Genomic DNA, 17,909 nt, shown 5'->3' on the forward strand with positions numbered 1-17,909 from the left:
AAGAGTTATATAGTATTGCAAAGTGGGGAAAATCTAATTAAAAATTTAGACCTAATTGTAATAAAAAGACAGTTGCTGATTCAACTGTTAAAGGTATATAAATATGACAATGATTTTGCAATCAGAACAATATTATAAAAAATACTATAGTAAGTTATATATCTGGTAGATGCACATGGAATAACAATTAATAAATCTTAAGTGCTTCATACAGTCTTTCTAAAAATATTGTGCTCTCTTTTTGGCACAAGCATTTAATCCTTTACTAGTATAGTATGTGTCTAATATATATACAACCGCATGTGTAACTGACTGACTGACTGACTCACGTATACTAATTCTAACCTACTTCCAGATGAGTTAGAGACTTGAAATTTGGTACACAGATAGCTTTCCACGTGTAACCACCAGGAAAATCCCGAAAAGTGAGAATTTTTCATTTTCAACCCCTCAAAAAAATTCCCAAAAAATCGCGCATTCTTCACCCCTGCAGGCATTTTTTGTAAGCCCGATAGCGGGCGAACCGTTGGAGCTAGCTCGGATCTGACGGAAAATTCATGGTCAGGAATGAAGTGAACTACAAAAAAGGTCTAATGACTTTTTGCTCTATCTTCCATGGTTAAGCGACAAAACGCTCGAACATTTGAAATTCCAGAGATTTTTTCGATAAAAATAATGTTTCAAGCCCGATAGCGGCCGAACCGTTGGTCGTAGCTCAAATCTGATTGACCCATCAAATTAGCAAATTGCGCGATCTACAGAAAAGGTCCAGTAATCTTTTGCCCTATCTCGATTGGTTTGGCCGAAAAAACGTGATTATGTACAATTTTGTTGTAACTTTTACGCGAAACTTTTGTTTTTGGGGTCGATAGCGGCGAAACCATTGGTCGGAGGTCAATATAAGACTAACGTTTTATTTAGGAAATAAGATGACCTACAAAAAAGGTCCAGTGACTTTTTACTATATTTCCCTTAGTTTGACCGCAAAACGCGATTAAGTGAAAATATTGGACATTTTCGCCTAAAAATTTACATTCCGGGCTTGATAGCGGCTAAACGGTTGGTCGTAACTCAAAACAAATTTTAAACGGGATTTAGGAAATCACGTGATCTACAGAAAAGGTTCAGTGACTTCGGGAGTTGGCTGAGCGTTAGCTAAGCGTCAATAGTAGATAGGGACAGAGGAATATTTATTATGTTCACAGACACAATACCCTCTAAAAAAGGCCCAAGTGTGTCATTAACCCCCGGTAATATTAACCCCCCCCCCCCCGGGGATTTCCTGGTATGACCTGATAACCTCCTGTACATTCAACCCCCTGATGTGTTAACCCCCCTGGTAACATTAAACCCCCCCAGGGAATTTCCTGCCATGACCTCATGTCCGAATTTTACCAGTCACCAAATCTCTTAACCCCCCCCCCCCCCCCCTGGGAAGATCCTGGTATGACCAGATAACCCCCTGGAGACTTATCCCCCGGTAACGTTAACCCCCCCTGGGAATTTGTTCATATGACCAGACAATATCCTGACGAAATTAAACCCCCTCTTGTCTTAACCTCCTTAACATTAATCACCCACCCAGGGAATTTCTCGCCTTGACTAGATAGTCTCCTGGTGATATTAAACCCCCTGTTCGACTTAAAATACTGCCTTGAGGTCGGTTTTTATTATGTTTATACTAAACAATTCAAGATAGCTGACCCGTGCAGACTTTTCTCCCGAGCTCATTTCTGGCTAAACCATAGGTCGTTGTCGACTATGGATTGTAGATCAGATCTGAGGGCACAATCGAAAGACAAAATTAAATTTCCAACAAGAAAGGTCCAGTCACTTTTTGTCGTATCTCTAACGGTTTAACCGCAAAATGCCCTCAAAGTCAAAAGTTTTTACGAATCCGGAAAAAAATCTATGAAAAAGGTCAATTTTTAAATCCCTTGTCATTTACTTAATGTCCGGACTTAACCAGTCACCGAATTCCGCTTATCCCCGAATTTGCAAGCGTTTACTTTGGGGGCCTGGGGGCGTAGCCCCCAGCGAGCCGAAGGCGAGTATTCAAATATTTGTTTCCTTAACAAGGTAGATAGTGTGCTTATACTGGCTTTTCTTATAGGCTGCTCTGTATCTCAGGTGTACTTACTCCCATTGATGTATAATAACTACTGGGTTGAGTTGAGCAATGGATTAGAAACATTTTGTTTTCAAATCACACATTCTGGCATATAGGAGAAGTCCACGTTTGAGAACACTGTCAAGCCAGTTATGTGCAATGTGACTGAGGGGGCCAATATAATCCACATGGTACACTTCAGAAGTGTTGGCTTTAACATCTTAGTTGTATTAGACTGATAATTATTGAACACTTTGATTGGTTGTAGGAATAACAGAATATGTGGATCATGTCAGACTGATTTGGTTCATAATTTGATTGATTGGCATTGTGAAATCAATAATAGGCTTAATGTCTTGTCACTTTGGTTTTCCAGCCAAACGTAGTGCTTTTAGATGGTGATAATGTTAGGCTGTTTTTAATGATTTTTTTGATGATCTTATACAAAAAGCAGTCAGTTTCAGGTTCTATTTTAAGGACATAGACATGTTCAGGCACAATACACTGTATGGTTTTGACTAGAGGTGAGACGGTATTTCAGTAATCAGTACTTTGTAACGGTTACTTTTCTCCAGTATCTGTAACAGTTACTGAGAACGAAAAATACTGATGACAGATACTTTGTATCTAGTACTCCATATGGTTACAAGATACAGACATTTTCTCGTACTGATTACTTTACTAGTCCTGAAGTACTCATATCCTCACTGATACAGAATACTGAAATACTGATTTGAAGCTGACAAACACAAAATAAATCCTCGATCATAACGCTCAAACTGTAAAATATTGCTACTTCACAATCTATATCACTTATCAACCTGTGTCAGTGTGATATTCTTAAATTAGTTATTGAGTAATAAATATATTTTTTCCAAGGAAACCAAATAGTTTTATGTTATACATTGAGTTAAAAGTGTTTAATTATGTAAACTATGATTAGATATTTTATGCTTTTAATTCAAATTATGAGTAATACAAAACTCTGTTAATGTACCAAAAATGCACCAAAGAAATTTAAATTATTTATAAAGTAGAATTTTCTGTTCATAACCTTAAATAATACCTATTATAACAGCCCATTTGACTCTATTTAAAGAAGCAGAAGTTCAATTTATTTTTTATTATATATATTTTTTTTGTATTATATCTTTTATTATATTTGAAAGAGTGATTTGTTATTCAACATGATCTTTGGGCCAAAGATATATATATATATATATATATATATATATATATATATATATATTACATATTTTGGGCTGAGAAGCCTAATATAGTTAAAAGTGTCTTTTTCTGCACTTTTATTCCACTTCGGGTAAATGGGTACACAGTGAAAAATCCTAACTTCTCGCTTGTGCCTTACTCTTCAATAGGTATACATACATGGGTGCTAAAATCTGTTCACTGTATATCAAACAACTTTCGAGGTACTGTATGGACAAACATGCATGGACATACACATAAAGTCCTGAACTTTTCAAACTGGCCCAATTTACTAGTAATTTATATACAATTAGTTTAGTTCTCCAAAAGGAAATTTATTCCTGCTTTGCAGGCCACCTAGCCTTTTGCTTTTGTTTGTACCCTCAGTATTCGTTTTTTAAAGAATGAGTATATGTAAATCTGATACAGTAAAGTACATGTTCTTGCTCCCCAATCCATGCTCACTATATCATACTATTTCCTTGGTTTAGTCTAGGAATTATACCAGCATTTATATACCTAATCAGTATTGTGTACATTATCAATGAATAATGGACACAATGTCCCCTCACAGATTTTGTATAAAAAAATGCATTTAGTGTCAATATCTCAGTAATACCGCTAGCAGTTACCTTCGGCTTTGTACACAATTTTGTGGGATTTGCACGTGTATTAGCACTTCTGGTTCTGAAAGTGAATTAATAAAATATATCAAAAAGGCAAACTCAACATTGGAGTCAGAAATATAATTCACTTTAACAAGACAATAAGAAAATGTGTTAATAAGTGTATTACTATAACTATTGTGATTTACTCTAGTCTTAGGGCTTGCATCTATTATGGTCATGTACATAGCCACTTGTCTTATGAAACTTCACATTGGACGAATTGTTTTTATGCTCACAAATTATTTGTGTTACAAAGCAGTCTGTCTTATGGTCTTGACCTTGGTGCTGAGTAGCAGGCTCACTGCTAACCATTTTTTGTTAGACTAGGTATACTTACTCTACCATCTACGTATGTTTTTTTTAGTTTTTGTTCAAGTATGTAAAGGAGAACGTGCAAAGCACAATTAAGTTAGTGACTTACATAACTATATAATAAGAAATAGTAATTAATATAGCACATACAAGGTGCATGCTTTCAGCAACTCAACAAAGCTTTGTGTATCAAGAAGTTCAAATGTATAATGTATTACTTGGAAAATGAAAATCTCTGACACCTCAAAGTTTTAAGATAGTACTTTAGGAAATTCTATGGAATAAACCACTGTATAACATTACAGATTTTTATGGTGTAATATCTACACTATTGCCTTAAGTTTACATTTAAGTTGTGAATTGACAACTGTCATGCATTTCGTAAAATGTCAACAACAAAAAAGATTTATAATAGTATTTTTGTTCTGTAATTGTTTCTGCCTTGTTTCCTGATAAAACACACACACACACACACACACACACACACACACACACACACACACACACACACACACACACACACACACACACACACACACTCACACACTCTCTCTCTCACACACACACACACACACACACACGTCTAAGAATCCTATTATTGTCAGAAGAAAAATATATGGGTTTTTTAATAATCTTTAACAATATAGTAATAGTTAGATATTAAGTTTGTCTTTGATACCTGCATTACAATATTGATCAAGTACTTACCTAATCGCTGAAATCTAAAACTGCGTAACAAATAATTGTTATTCGTTAAAGAATGTACTCAATATAAAACTAAACGAATTGAAAATAATAAACCATGTTTACACAGAACAGTTGATTACATTAGATATGCTCACACTGAGCAGGATTTTCCATTACTTTAAAAGACCAGTGGGGCTTAGCCCAGAGGGATTTTTGAAATAAGAATAGGCCTATATTCATCCCAAGGCCGTAAGAATGTCCTTGTAAAATTTCAGTACAATCAGTTGAATATTTTACGCTAAAAGCAAAGCAAAAAAACCAAAGGCACTTTCACATTTGTAATATTTTTAGGATTAGGATACTCAACATTTCATATGCAATATCTGACATTGTAACTGTAAACTGTAATGTGTTCTTTGCAGTACAAAGCAGAAGACACATGGGTAAGTAAACTTGTTTTATTGTACATTTGTATTAATTGTATTTTAAATTCACAATTAACTACTAGTTTGGTCTACAGGTTTCGAGACTCAGGTGGTCGGCAGGGAGGACGTGGTGGCGGCAGGGGCGGTGGCCGGGGTGGTGCCAGTAGAGGAGGAGGCCGTGGTGGTGGCAGCAGGACGGGTGGGGATAGCAGTTTCAGGGGGAGAGGAGGTGGTGGCGGGGGACGGGACAGCTGGAGCAGCAGTAGAGGTGGAAGCAGGAGTATGAAGGGAGATATGCCAGGACAAAACCTAAGGAAGCCGAGGTGGGACATGAACTCACTGGAACCTTTCCGAAAAGATTTCTATGTTGCCTCTCCCACTGTCGCTAATAGGTAAGTGAGGTTGTAATCTTTTATGGTTTTTATTAAAGTGGGATTGAAATAGTCTTCCAATACATAAGTATTTATAGCCTGATCATTTTTATGAAATCGAAGCTTTTAAGTTGTAAATAAGCTATTGTCCTGCAGTGTTTATAGTACGGCTAGAAACCATTTGTTCATTAATTTTTTACTAACTCATTTTCAATTAATCTGTAGCAATCTAAGCACTCAACAAAGTTAGAGTTATAGATTGAATTAAAGTTAATTACAACTGATTTATTCATTAAAATCTTGAACATATTTCTTAGGATAGGCCTCAGAATATTATATTACTTCATGAGTCATCATGAGTCTCCAGAGACATTTACTGCTTTTTCTCTTCTGTCATTAAAAAGGGTGGCCACCCAACTGGAAAGAAAGTTGGGTATCTTCTAGAAGAATCAGGAAAATATCAACAAATTTCTTTCCGTATGAATTTATGAAATCAGGAAATAATTTGACAACTTCTTGAATCAAGATTTGATTAATCCAAACGTCGTATTTTACGTAACATGATGCGTGAAAATTGGCAACATGTGGTGATGTCAGCCGACCGTCTTGTTGAGTTTATGAATGATTGCTCCTCATACACATTACAAGTTGAAACAAAGAAAATTTTATGATATCACAGTTACATCCAAACTTCCACTGAACTAATATTGTTGTCAGTCTGCACAGACGGCTGGCCTGCCGAATTCCTCACACATGTCAGTTTTCGTCATAGGGGCATTGGTTAGACGACAGCTGATGGAAATCCCATCTGTTCATCTATTCTCCCATCTGAAATATTAATGTCTTGAAGTAGATTTCCCGAATCTCGAACAAAGATTCATATTCGAGAATCAATAGATGGGGTTTGAGAAACGAGTGTGCAGATATTCGCTGCATCAGTAATTAGCGTCTAATCGGCAGTACACAAGTTACAAGTAGCTAAACATGTTTTGAAGTAATTTTTGTTTAATTAACCATACATATATAACCTAACTAACAAATGATCATACTTTTATAATTAATATTAAGCTTGTAGTAATTATTCTATGTTCTATATTTATGTACATGCATCACCACAAGTCTACTATTGTAGATTCACGTACAGTTGTGTATGTGTAGCTGATCGACAGGTATGCAAATTGCCAATTGCTATCACGTGTGTTTAGTTGTACTTTCTATATAAAAATGTAGACAGATAACAAAATTAACAAATTACTGTAGTTTTACAAATAATATTTTGGTTATTTGTATTTTATATATTTATTTTGGTTCATTATCGTGACTGCTGCGTTTATTTGCTGACAGGAACTGAGCACTTTGCAAATTAGCGATTGTTAAAACGTGTTTATAAAATTCTTTTTTGTTAAATATTATTTTTAAACGTGTGGTAAAAAATAGCGAATTTTAAAATAATATTTTTATTGATTTTCGTAGTTTCTCTATCTATATTTGTCAACACAAACGTGTCTGCTAGTGACGAAATTTGCTGCTAAGCTAACGCAACTTCTTGGCATATCCTGCAAATAGAGCTGCTGACGAAAAACCATTCTGTGTCTGTAGCATGTAATGGTTAAATACAATATCACACACAGTTTGTATATGATTTGAACATTAACTAGAGATTTGGATACTTTCAACCAGAAAAACCAGGAATTCTGATTGTTATAAATTTAATGCTGTGGTTAATCACTTTTTAATTGGCATAGAGTGCATTTTAACACATTTATCAAACATCTGCTTTCATAAATAGAACTAATATTGTGCTTGTGATAGATAAGAAAGTGGTCCATTATTTATGTAATGTATTAGTACCAGCCATTTAAAATAAGAGTTCCATGCTTTATGAACTAATTTGTTAAGTAGTCAACTTTAATTGAATTTTAATTACTTTTTTACATTGAAGATATTGTATTACCATTTCCACTCGACTAGAGAATTCTCAAAAGTCTTAAGTCGTCAAAAATGTGACTCCAATTGCATTTTTGTAGACAAAATTGAAATATGCACTACATGCTATTAATAAATCTTACCTTCTTCCTTCCCCGAATATTATAGATCTGAATTGATAAGAGTAAAAGAGTCAACCAATTCAGTGAAAAAAATTAACCTTATGCACTCGAAGGCAGTATTTATAATTTGACCTTGGAGCTCGTATGGCCAGCTCTACTGGCTGCCGCCATTTTGTCGGAAGCACAAATGAATTTTTACTGTAATGTTATCTCAGCTCGTATGTCCAGCTGTACTGGACAAGATATAATATGTCCATAGCTCGTAAGATCAGCACCACTGGCCACTAAAACAGTTATTTTCTAATATTCTCTTTGTTTTATAAAGTGCTGAAACCTATCAAGCAGCTTCACTTTAAAGTAATTTTTAAGTAAAGTAGTAAATTTTAAATCAGCCTATAATGACATTTAGTAGGCTTATACACTGAAGTGATAGAAGGGATAGAAATCCTAGAAAATTTTATTATAAAATGTGTGCTAACTATTCATGACTAGACATAGGTATGTACAGGGTGGGGCAGGGAAGTATCCCTAACTTTGAAGGTAAATTAAAAAAAACGAAAAGTGTTAGAACAAAACTTTATTGTGGCATCAAAAGGGTACAGATGGAAGTTAATTCTTACTTTGTTTTAAACAATACATCATTCAAGTGATGTCCCTCATTGTCAACACACTGATCTAGTCTGGTTCTGAAGTTCTGCATAACTCTGCGAAGCATTTGTTGTGGAATGCGGGCAACTTCAACGAGAATTGCATCCTTCAAGTCTTGTAGGGTTCTGGGTCGATGTTTAAACACTTCACTCTTGAGGTATCCCCATAAAAAGTAATCACACGGAGTTAAATCCGGCGAGCGCGCAGGCCATGGAATGTCACCATACCGGGAGATTAATCGCCCGGGGAACATTTCCCTCAAAACAGCCATTGAATGTCTAGCAGTATGGGCTGTGGCACCATCCTGCTGAAACCACACTACTCCAAAATTATTCTGTTGCAATTGTGGTGCAAGAAATTGTTGGAGCATATTTACATACCGCTCAGAATTGATGGTAACACAACGATTGTCCTCCTCGAAGAAATAAGGCCCAATTATGCCTTCACTGCTGATTGCACACCAAACAGTCACTTTTTCACTGTTTAGAGGCCTCTCATGAACTACCCTAGGGTTTGCACCACTCCAATAACGCATATTCTGCTTATTAACAACTCCAGAAATGTGGAAGTGCGCTTCGTCACTAAACAAAACTCGTGCATCATGAGGCAAGTCAGCAATTAAAGTTTCACATGCCTGTACTCGTTGTTGCCAGTCCCATTGTGTGAGTTCTTGAACGATGACCATCTTGTATGGATGGAAGTGGAGTTCTTCGTGGAGAATACGACGCACAGTGCGATTAGACAATGCAAGGGCGGATGCATGCTTGCGGGCAGAACGCTTAGGAGACTGCAAGATCAATCTTCTGACACGGTCAATGTTTTCTGGAGTTCGGACAGTTCTCCGAGCCCCAACTCTCTTTTTCACTACACTACCACATGCACGGAAGTTTTCCACCCACAACAAAATGGATTTGCGGTCAGGAACAGGGTTGCGAGGGGGAATCCGATAACGAGTTCGCAGCGCACGCTGCACTGCAACAGTAGACTTATTCTGAGAAAAATACGTCTCGACAGCAAAAGCGCGTTGCTCATTCGACCAAGCCATGTCTACAACTGACAGCGCTACTATCGGAAAATTCCGTGGCCACAGCGTCATTCGAACCTACCTCCACTCCTCCAACATGTCCCCACTACTCACAATGCCACCTCGAAAGTAGGGATGTTTCCCTGCCCCACCCTGTATTTAAAAAAGTTTTATTCCTTAAAAATATGTAAAGACTGAGAAAAATGTAAAATAGTTCATGTATAAGTATAACATAACTTAAAGGCCTACTTTAAAACATTTTATTTACATATTTTTGTCAACAGTATAAGCATAAGAATTAAATTTTTCAAATCTATGTTTATCTTTGTATTAGAAAGATTCATTAGAAATAAATTATTTTTTATTTCTTCTTAAAATATTTTAAATTACTATGCAAATAACGTGGAAGAAATTGAAAAATAATTCTGATCTGGGGAGCCAAACAACAAATATGGCCATACTGTACTGTACTAGCCATACTAGTTGCGAGGACAAACTACGGCAAAACTAATGCGAGCTGTCTGAAACCTTGGTGTGTCCAGTGCTGCTGGCCTTTGGAGTGCAAAAAGTTAATGCTCGATTAAAAATATAATAAATATTTAACAAGATATTACATTGTTATTCCACAAAAGACTAGCATTTTTCCTAAAAAAGAAAAGATTTATGACTAGTGGTTTTTCCAAATGGTCAGATTAGAGAAGACAACATCATATAAGTGAAAACACTATAGAAGAAGCGATAAAACCATTTTACTTGGAAAGTACTAAATGATCAAAGAAAATACTATTAAAAAAGAAACCAAAATTACTATTACTATGTAATTATGTTTCTATAAAATGTACAATTATTATTGAGTACTTGTTTGTTGTGTATAATTTACATAAATCATCTTCTATGCATACATGTTTATCACTACACTATATAACATTTACACAAAATATCATTGTAGTTACCTCTTTATTGTAACTCATACAAGTGTATATTTATTTAGATTACTGTACCAAGCTTAAGGCTAGTGGTAAGTGTAAAATTGCCTAACTAATGATTCATTCAGTAGCAACTGTGAATATTTTGAAGGAGACTGAAGATAATTAATTTTAAAATTATAGGGTTGAAATTGTTTATTGTAATATTGTCTATTTCTATTGTTGTTTCTGTGTTGTCTATTGAGATTTCTATTGTAATGTGGATCTAAGTATATACATTTTTGAGGATATGTTAAGTTTGGATTAGAGAAAATGGAAACGAGACTATGGTAATGTTACTTTTACGATCATCACTTGTTGACACACATGACTGAAAGAACTTTTTCTGGTAGTCTTCAGATTTCTATCGGTTAACATTTTTCCACAAAAAGATAGTATACAGAAGTAACTCAACTACACATTTCAGACCACCAGCTGAAGTTGCCAGGTTCCGAGAGTCAATGGAAATTACAACTCATGGAGATGGAATACCCAACCCGATCTGTCACTTTGAGGAAGTCAACTTTCCTGACTACGTCATGGATGAGATCAGGTAAGTACTTAGTGTACTTAGCCTTTTTTTTGGGTCTGAATATTTAAATTTTTAAATTGATGATCTAAAATTGTAATTAAGTAATACTTACAGCCTATAATTTTGTTGTTATTTTAGTCTGTAGTAAGGTAAAATTTGTATAAAAATGGATTTATTGTTAAACTTTCAATATGAATAATTCAGTCTAGAAGTGCGTTAATTATCTCTAAATGTCTGACAATTCTGTTGTGTGCTTTCATAAGAAAACAACTCTCTACCAAAGTTGTTCAAGTGTTCATAACTTTAAAACTTGAGTCTTCTCCTGGATTACATATATTATGCTGGCAGTCTTTGTATTAATAATGCTTTACATACATATTGAATACACTTTGAACATCTAGCTAACTTGATTTATTTAAAGAACAATTAGGTATGGATTCCAATAAAACTACTTGTCTACAATTTACTCTTGTGTATAGAATTTTTACAAGAATCAGGCATTGCTCCTAAACTATGTTACTTACCCATGCATGAATGTGATTAGATCCCTCAAGACCCTTACTTATATATATATATATATATATATATATATATATATATATATATATTTACTTTTTAAGTCCTCCATTGGGTAACCTAATCCAATGACCTTATATATATATATATATATATATATATATATATATATATATATATATATATATATATTCATTCACACACATATAAGGCATATCAGAAAATAAAAGTATTGAGGCACTCATGACTGGAGGGATTTTTTTCGTACATGTTAGTTGTATAGAGTCATTCCTCCCATCCACAACAAAACCGGTTTGAGGTCAGTACATTGAGAAATGTCAATGCAACAATATGTTTTGTGAAAAATATCAATTCAATATCACGCCAAGTGCGAAATACATGGTGTCATGTATTATCTCATTTAGAAAAGAAAAACTCCGGTTGAGGTTTATAATGAGGTAAAAATTGCATATGGTGACAAAGTTATAAGTTGTAGAAGTGTGCTCATGTAGTGTTGTGAGTTTAAAAACGATTGTACATCTATAGATGATGACCAGAGATGCAGAAGACCAATTTTGACTGATGAAATTCTGGAAAAAATTAAATGCACTCCGTAATGATCGCAGATGGATTGTGTTTAAAGTTTCTATAAATCTCTGCTTCACGAACGATCACAGAAACACTCGGATATCAGAAACTCTGCAAGGTGAATGCCAAAACAGTTGACAGACCAACACAGTAGAGGCGGATCAAGAGTTTTTGAAATTGGTAGTTATTAAAACAACACTTTTCCAATATTGTTTTATTTTTTGGACAAGGCTTTTTTAAACCAAAGTTTTTATGTTCAGGTGACTCCACACTACACACCTGAATCCAAAAGGCAGTCTCGACAGGGGCGTTACACCTTATCAACCTTGACCAAAAGGTTTTTTGTTTAAATAAAAATTTGTTTAACATAAAAAAATTAATTACACTTAATTTCTGGATATGCCTTGTATAAACATGTATTAAGATGCATCTCATAAAAAATTTAAAATTTAATATACTTATTTGTTGATCATAATTAATTGTAGTTTAAGTGTTCAAACACACCAGTAAACCTTTAACCCATTGCGGATCACTGACGAGCTGGGCTCGTCATGCAGCGGCCGGGCTTAACGGCACGGTGTCGAGCTCAGGTCGCAAAAGCGGTCTGCTTTTAAATTTCCCTCCAAATAGTTCTGTTAATGTCTGATAGATCGGGCGATCGTCTTCACTTGTCTACTAAGAGTGTTTAACACCGGTCTACGTTTAGAATTTTCAAAAGTTTTATAAGTATCCTACAGATCGCAGTTGTATGTCGAAGTTGAAAAATCATTCATATGAGTTCAATCTCTGCTTTTTAGCGCTTCTGATTGGTGTTTTCCTTAGTTGTTATTATAATACTTTTGAGGTTAGTGACACAACTAAACGACGCAGACGTACATGTTGGTGGGTTTAGTCTAGACAATGGCCCGGATGTTGCAATCGATTCGTCCTAGCCGCTTTATTTAGACTATGATTTAGACATCATCCCTGCCACGCCGTAACCTTGCTCGCGTGTTATCGTTCCTACATCAAGGATACCCCAGCAGGCCATGTTCCATCTGAACGAATACCTTCGCAGCTGAATTTTCTAGTATACAATAGAGAGCGATAAGATGTGGCGCACCATTGCTGTTCGTGCGGCCGCTGACAGTGAATTAATTCGCGCCCGCTGGTGCCCGCGCGCCAAAACAATACGATCCGCAATGGGTTAATCAGATGTTGGTTACAACAAAATTTAGTGAACTTTATGATTTTTATAACCATTACTTGTGAACAAACTGTTCTATTTTAATATTTCACACAAGTTATTTATATTTTGGTATAGTACAGATTTAATAAAATTAGGTTTATCATTTCCAAAGTCATAGATATTACATTATTTTGTTGGTGTTATAGTTCAAAAGAACATAATTTTGTGTTTTTCCCCATAATTTTGTTCTAAACATTAGATTAGAAGTGAGATATGGGTATAATATTGCCATTATTGTTTAAACACGGCTTCTTCTGCATTCATCAGTAATAAAATAAGATTAATTGTGATAATTTTTAATTGTTTTTGAACACAGGAAACAGGGTTTTGGACAACCAACAGCCATCCAATCTCAGGGCTGGCCAATCGCTCTCAGTGGTCGAGACATGGTCGGCATTGCACAGACTGGATCTGGTAAAACCTTGGCGGTGAGTCAATTACTGTTATGTGCTATGGTGCTGCATAGATGTAGAGAAAATCTATCCATCATCTTGTATTAAATTTGGTTGTATGCAGTGTCTTAAGTTCTCCACTTGATACATGGAATTTGTTTGTTCTTGGAGAAGAAATTCTTGGTGAAGAACACCTTGCGTATAAAAAACATACATGATTGTGATTTATTTTTCTGAATTTTCTGCTTTGTGTGTCTTTTTTTATCTTTAACTTCTAAAACAATGTAATTTCAGTTAGAGCTCATAGCCTTAAAATCTCAGCAATACGCTCTTAGAAAAACTTGTGATTTTGAGCTGGAAGTTTCTAATCCATATTGTGCATGATCTATTATAACCTAATTTTCTCTCTCCATATATATGACACACTTATTAAAATTAATAATAGACTAATAAATAATTTCTCATGGCAATGTTTAAAGGAGGCTGAAATGTATGGAGTACAATATTTCGTCATGTAATAATAGCTTACAACATTTAAAATGAATTTAAATCTTTGTATTCTTCTTTATTTGTAGCACGGTCTAGTGTAGTGGATAAAAGAGTACTCTTATATCCTAAGTTTTAGAATTTTATGAATAAACAAGCTTTAGCGTGCATAAACATGTTTCATTCTTGGTGTTTATTTTCAAAAGGTTAGTGCTACAAATTTGATTTATACTACTAATTTTTTATTTAGGATTGCATTAATGTGTAATAACATATAATAGTTTAATTCTCCTGTGTGTAAAAAGTTCTTTTATTTAACTTTTCTAAATTAATCTTTTGAAATATAAAATTTATAGAATTATATCAACACATTGATATTAACTTAAAAATGAATAAATGTAAAATTTTTAATCCACTTGAAAATCTTCAAGTCTTAAGTACATTATTACCATGCATAATACTGAACATCTAAATAATTTTCTTTACTATACTTTCTATAATAGAAATGTTTAAAACTAAATTCTCAGACATTTACTGTTGATACTGTCAGTGTTTTCTTAACCTTAAATTAAAATGTTTCAACAAATTTGGTCAACTGTCTTCATCAGGTTATGAAATATAGAATTACAAATCAACACTAAGTACACTGAAATCATGGCATGTCTAAACAATAGAATGCTTTGAACTCATCAGTAAACACCACAAATATCAGAATAGAGTTAAAAACATATTCTTCACATATTGCAGTTTTTATCAATATAGTTGATATTTTTGTGATTTGCAGTATATTCTACCAGCCATAGTCCACATCAATTACCAGCCACGTCTGTTGCGTGGTGATGGTCCAATAGCGTTGGTGCTGGCTCCCACAAGAGAATTAGCTCAACAAATACAACAAGTGAGTAATGGATCAACACATAATGTTTCTAAAAATAGTTGCAAAACTAAATTTAAATAGTTTTATGTGACTTATAGTAATACAATCGAAGTGAGGTGCAATAATGATATATTTATGAAAAAGTGGTATATTATCCTTGGTCTCAGGTGCCTCACAAAACAATTTGTATTTAAGGCAAAAAAAAAAAACATTTACTGACTGTCTCCTTGGATTTATAAATAAAATTTGGCAAAAATTATGTGATTTTAAAATAACATAATACAATATGTTTATGGGTGTGAATGTTTGATTTATCTCCAATTCACCTTCCTTTCAGTGTAGCGTCTGTAATCTGACACAGACTTGACTCCTGGAATCTGGGGATACAAAAAGTAGTTGATGAAGAAGCTCAGAATGAACTCTTTCCATTGTTTTGACATCAGAGACACCTAAACTACAAAATATAGTATAATCTAGTTTAAGAGGTATTCTCATTGTCTCATCAAGTGCAAAATTGAGTGCACTACTAAGTTTTAGACTCGATCTCTAAGTACAGAGGAGCAACTGAGTTTTCTACACATAATGTGGTTATAATGGGAATTCAATTAAAAGTTTGCTTTAGTTCCAGTTCACCTTCCTTTTGAAATTTGATTACACTATATTTTGTAGTCTAAGTGTCACTGATTTTGAAACAATGTAAAGAGTTCATTTTTAGCCCTTTTGTCATGGATTATTTTTTGATCTCTTCAGACAAATATGACTCCAAATTCTAGGAGACAAGTCTGTGACAGTGTCAGATTCCAGACTCTATACAGTTGGATGAACCATCTCCCTCAAGGTCAGAAGATTGCTGATAATTGCAATGCATAATCAAATCTCTGTTCCTTGTGCTTGCCTATAAGCGGATGTGAAACCCATCTTGAACACATCTGATATAGACACAAATTGATTGTCAGAAGTAATGCAAAGTCTGTTTCCACATTCGGAGACAATTAAGAAAGAATTTCGTTAGGCACCATTTGGTTTCAGTAACCCTTTTGACTGAAAAGACTAGAGCCTGACTGCCCAATCAATAAACTTTCATTAGTTGTAATGGTTGAATAGTATAAAAGGTTTATTATCTATGATTTTATAACATTCAAATCAAAATCGGGAGCAAACAAAATAATAGCAGTTACAGTGTTGTAACATTGGTTGTTTCTTTTAGAACGAATAATTATAAAATAATTGAGATCAGCACAACACCATCTAAATTATTGAAACATATTTATTGGAAATATTACTATTTCTTATTTGGTGGTTTTAAAACAGAAAACTTGCAAAAGCTCAAGCGGCATCTAAATGCAATATTTTGATCAAGAATATGTAATAAAAAACATTAAAATAATCCAAAATAGAATAAACTATTAATTTAATAATATTTCAAGTGCAATAAAATAATTTGGATCGTAACAGAATATAAATTTTAATGTGAAGCAGCGTCCATCAGTGTAGTAAGTTGGGCGTTGGTTTCTGATAATAATCAGTTGAGTATCCTGGATAATACTTATTGGGGTTCAGTCAATTTCCTTATTTCTTATTTTGCTAAGAAATCATGTAAAACTAACAAATTTCAAATGATCATGACAAAACAATTTTAAAGAACTATACATTTGATTTGTTATCTAATAAATTAAACTGAACCGTGCATGTGTGCTGATAGAAACTAAATTGTAATCACTTATTGGGACTACATGCTATCCAAAATTAATCTCATGTAACAATACTTTAAATATTTATGTGAATTTCTTAGTTAACTTTAATAAACCCGAGTTTTATAAAACTGTACATTTATTTATTGAAGTCATATGCTCTTCCTTCTACTTTAATTTGATAGATTAAACAAGAACTTCCAGAATATATGCTTTTAATCTGCAAACAATCTAGACAGCAATCTGTGACTTATTACACATACTTTAAATTTCAAACCAAGCGTAGTAATTATAAAAAAGTATTAAACTGTAAACTTTAAGAAATATTTATACAACTACAACTAGACAAGTTTTGAAATTCACAAGCTGCTGATATCCGTGTCTATACACAGCAGGAGCGTGGCATTGCACAAACATAAATATAGAAAGAAGGAAAACAAAACATTATTTCCATATGCACGATAATTTTTTGATTAGGTTATATATCTATGGTTTTTTATAATCAAACTACCGATTAGTGGTCTAACTCTCATAAATTGGTGTTGGTTAATTTGTGATTATTGAAGTAATCAATTGACATTGGTTTTTTTACAGGTTTTTGCATTTGCAAGAAATTTGTTTTATTATAACTAATAGGAAGTTGAGTCTGCAATCTAAATATGAATAAGTACAAATTTTCCTGTTATATTTTTTGTATGGTGCCTTTTGGAGTTTGTTTCTTTCATTAGACAATTTCATTTTTTAACACATCAAAATGTTATTTCGCTATTATTAAATTTAGTGTAAAATGTATCTAAATATTTATTTTTGAATCTTGTAATAGTATTATTAATTATGAAAGGCTTTGTACAAAATATAAATAGTAATGAATAATAGTAATTAGTAAAAATGGTAATTAGTTTTTAAGATATTAATCTTTTTATAAAAATCACATATAGAGAAACAGATCAGAAACTAAGCTTCAGAGATCCATGTTAATATGGTGAAATGTGTTTGTCTTGACCTGAGCAATAACATGGTATACTTTTGTCCAGAGTATTAAGGGACCTTGAGTAACATTTTATTCTACAAAACAAGATTTTTCCTACTTTTCAACACAATTCCCAACATTCGTGTCGTTATCAGTAGCTTTTAT

At 33.8% G+C, this 17,909-nt stretch overlaps 1 protein-coding gene across 3 annotated transcripts in view; it reads left to right on the forward strand.

The window, feature by feature from the left end:
- LOC124354087 (DEAD-box ATP-dependent RNA helicase 20-like) overlaps positions 1-17,909 on the forward strand; it is a 53,685-nt gene that overhangs the window by 10,806 nt on the left and 24,970 nt on the right. For all 3 annotated transcript variants that reach the window (XR_006921656.1, XR_006921657.1, XM_046804291.1), the window contains exons 2-5: positions 5,504-5,800; positions 10,892-11,017; positions 13,645-13,756; positions 14,991-15,104. Coding sequence is in view for 1 of the 3 variants with exons in the window: in XM_046804291.1 (XP_046660247.1) it covers positions 5,504-5,800; positions 10,892-11,017; positions 13,645-13,756; positions 14,991-15,104 (649 nt within the window). In the remaining 2 variants the exon portion in view is untranslated. The remainder of the gene's footprint in view (positions 1-5,503; positions 5,801-10,891; positions 11,018-13,644; positions 13,757-14,990; positions 15,105-17,909) is intronic.

Source organism: Homalodisca vitripennis, chromosome 2 (assembly GCF_021130785.1).
Source record: "Homalodisca vitripennis isolate AUS2020 chromosome 2, UT_GWSS_2.1, whole genome shotgun sequence".
Lineage (NCBI taxonomy): Eukaryota > Metazoa > Arthropoda > Insecta > Hemiptera > Cicadellidae > Homalodisca > Homalodisca vitripennis.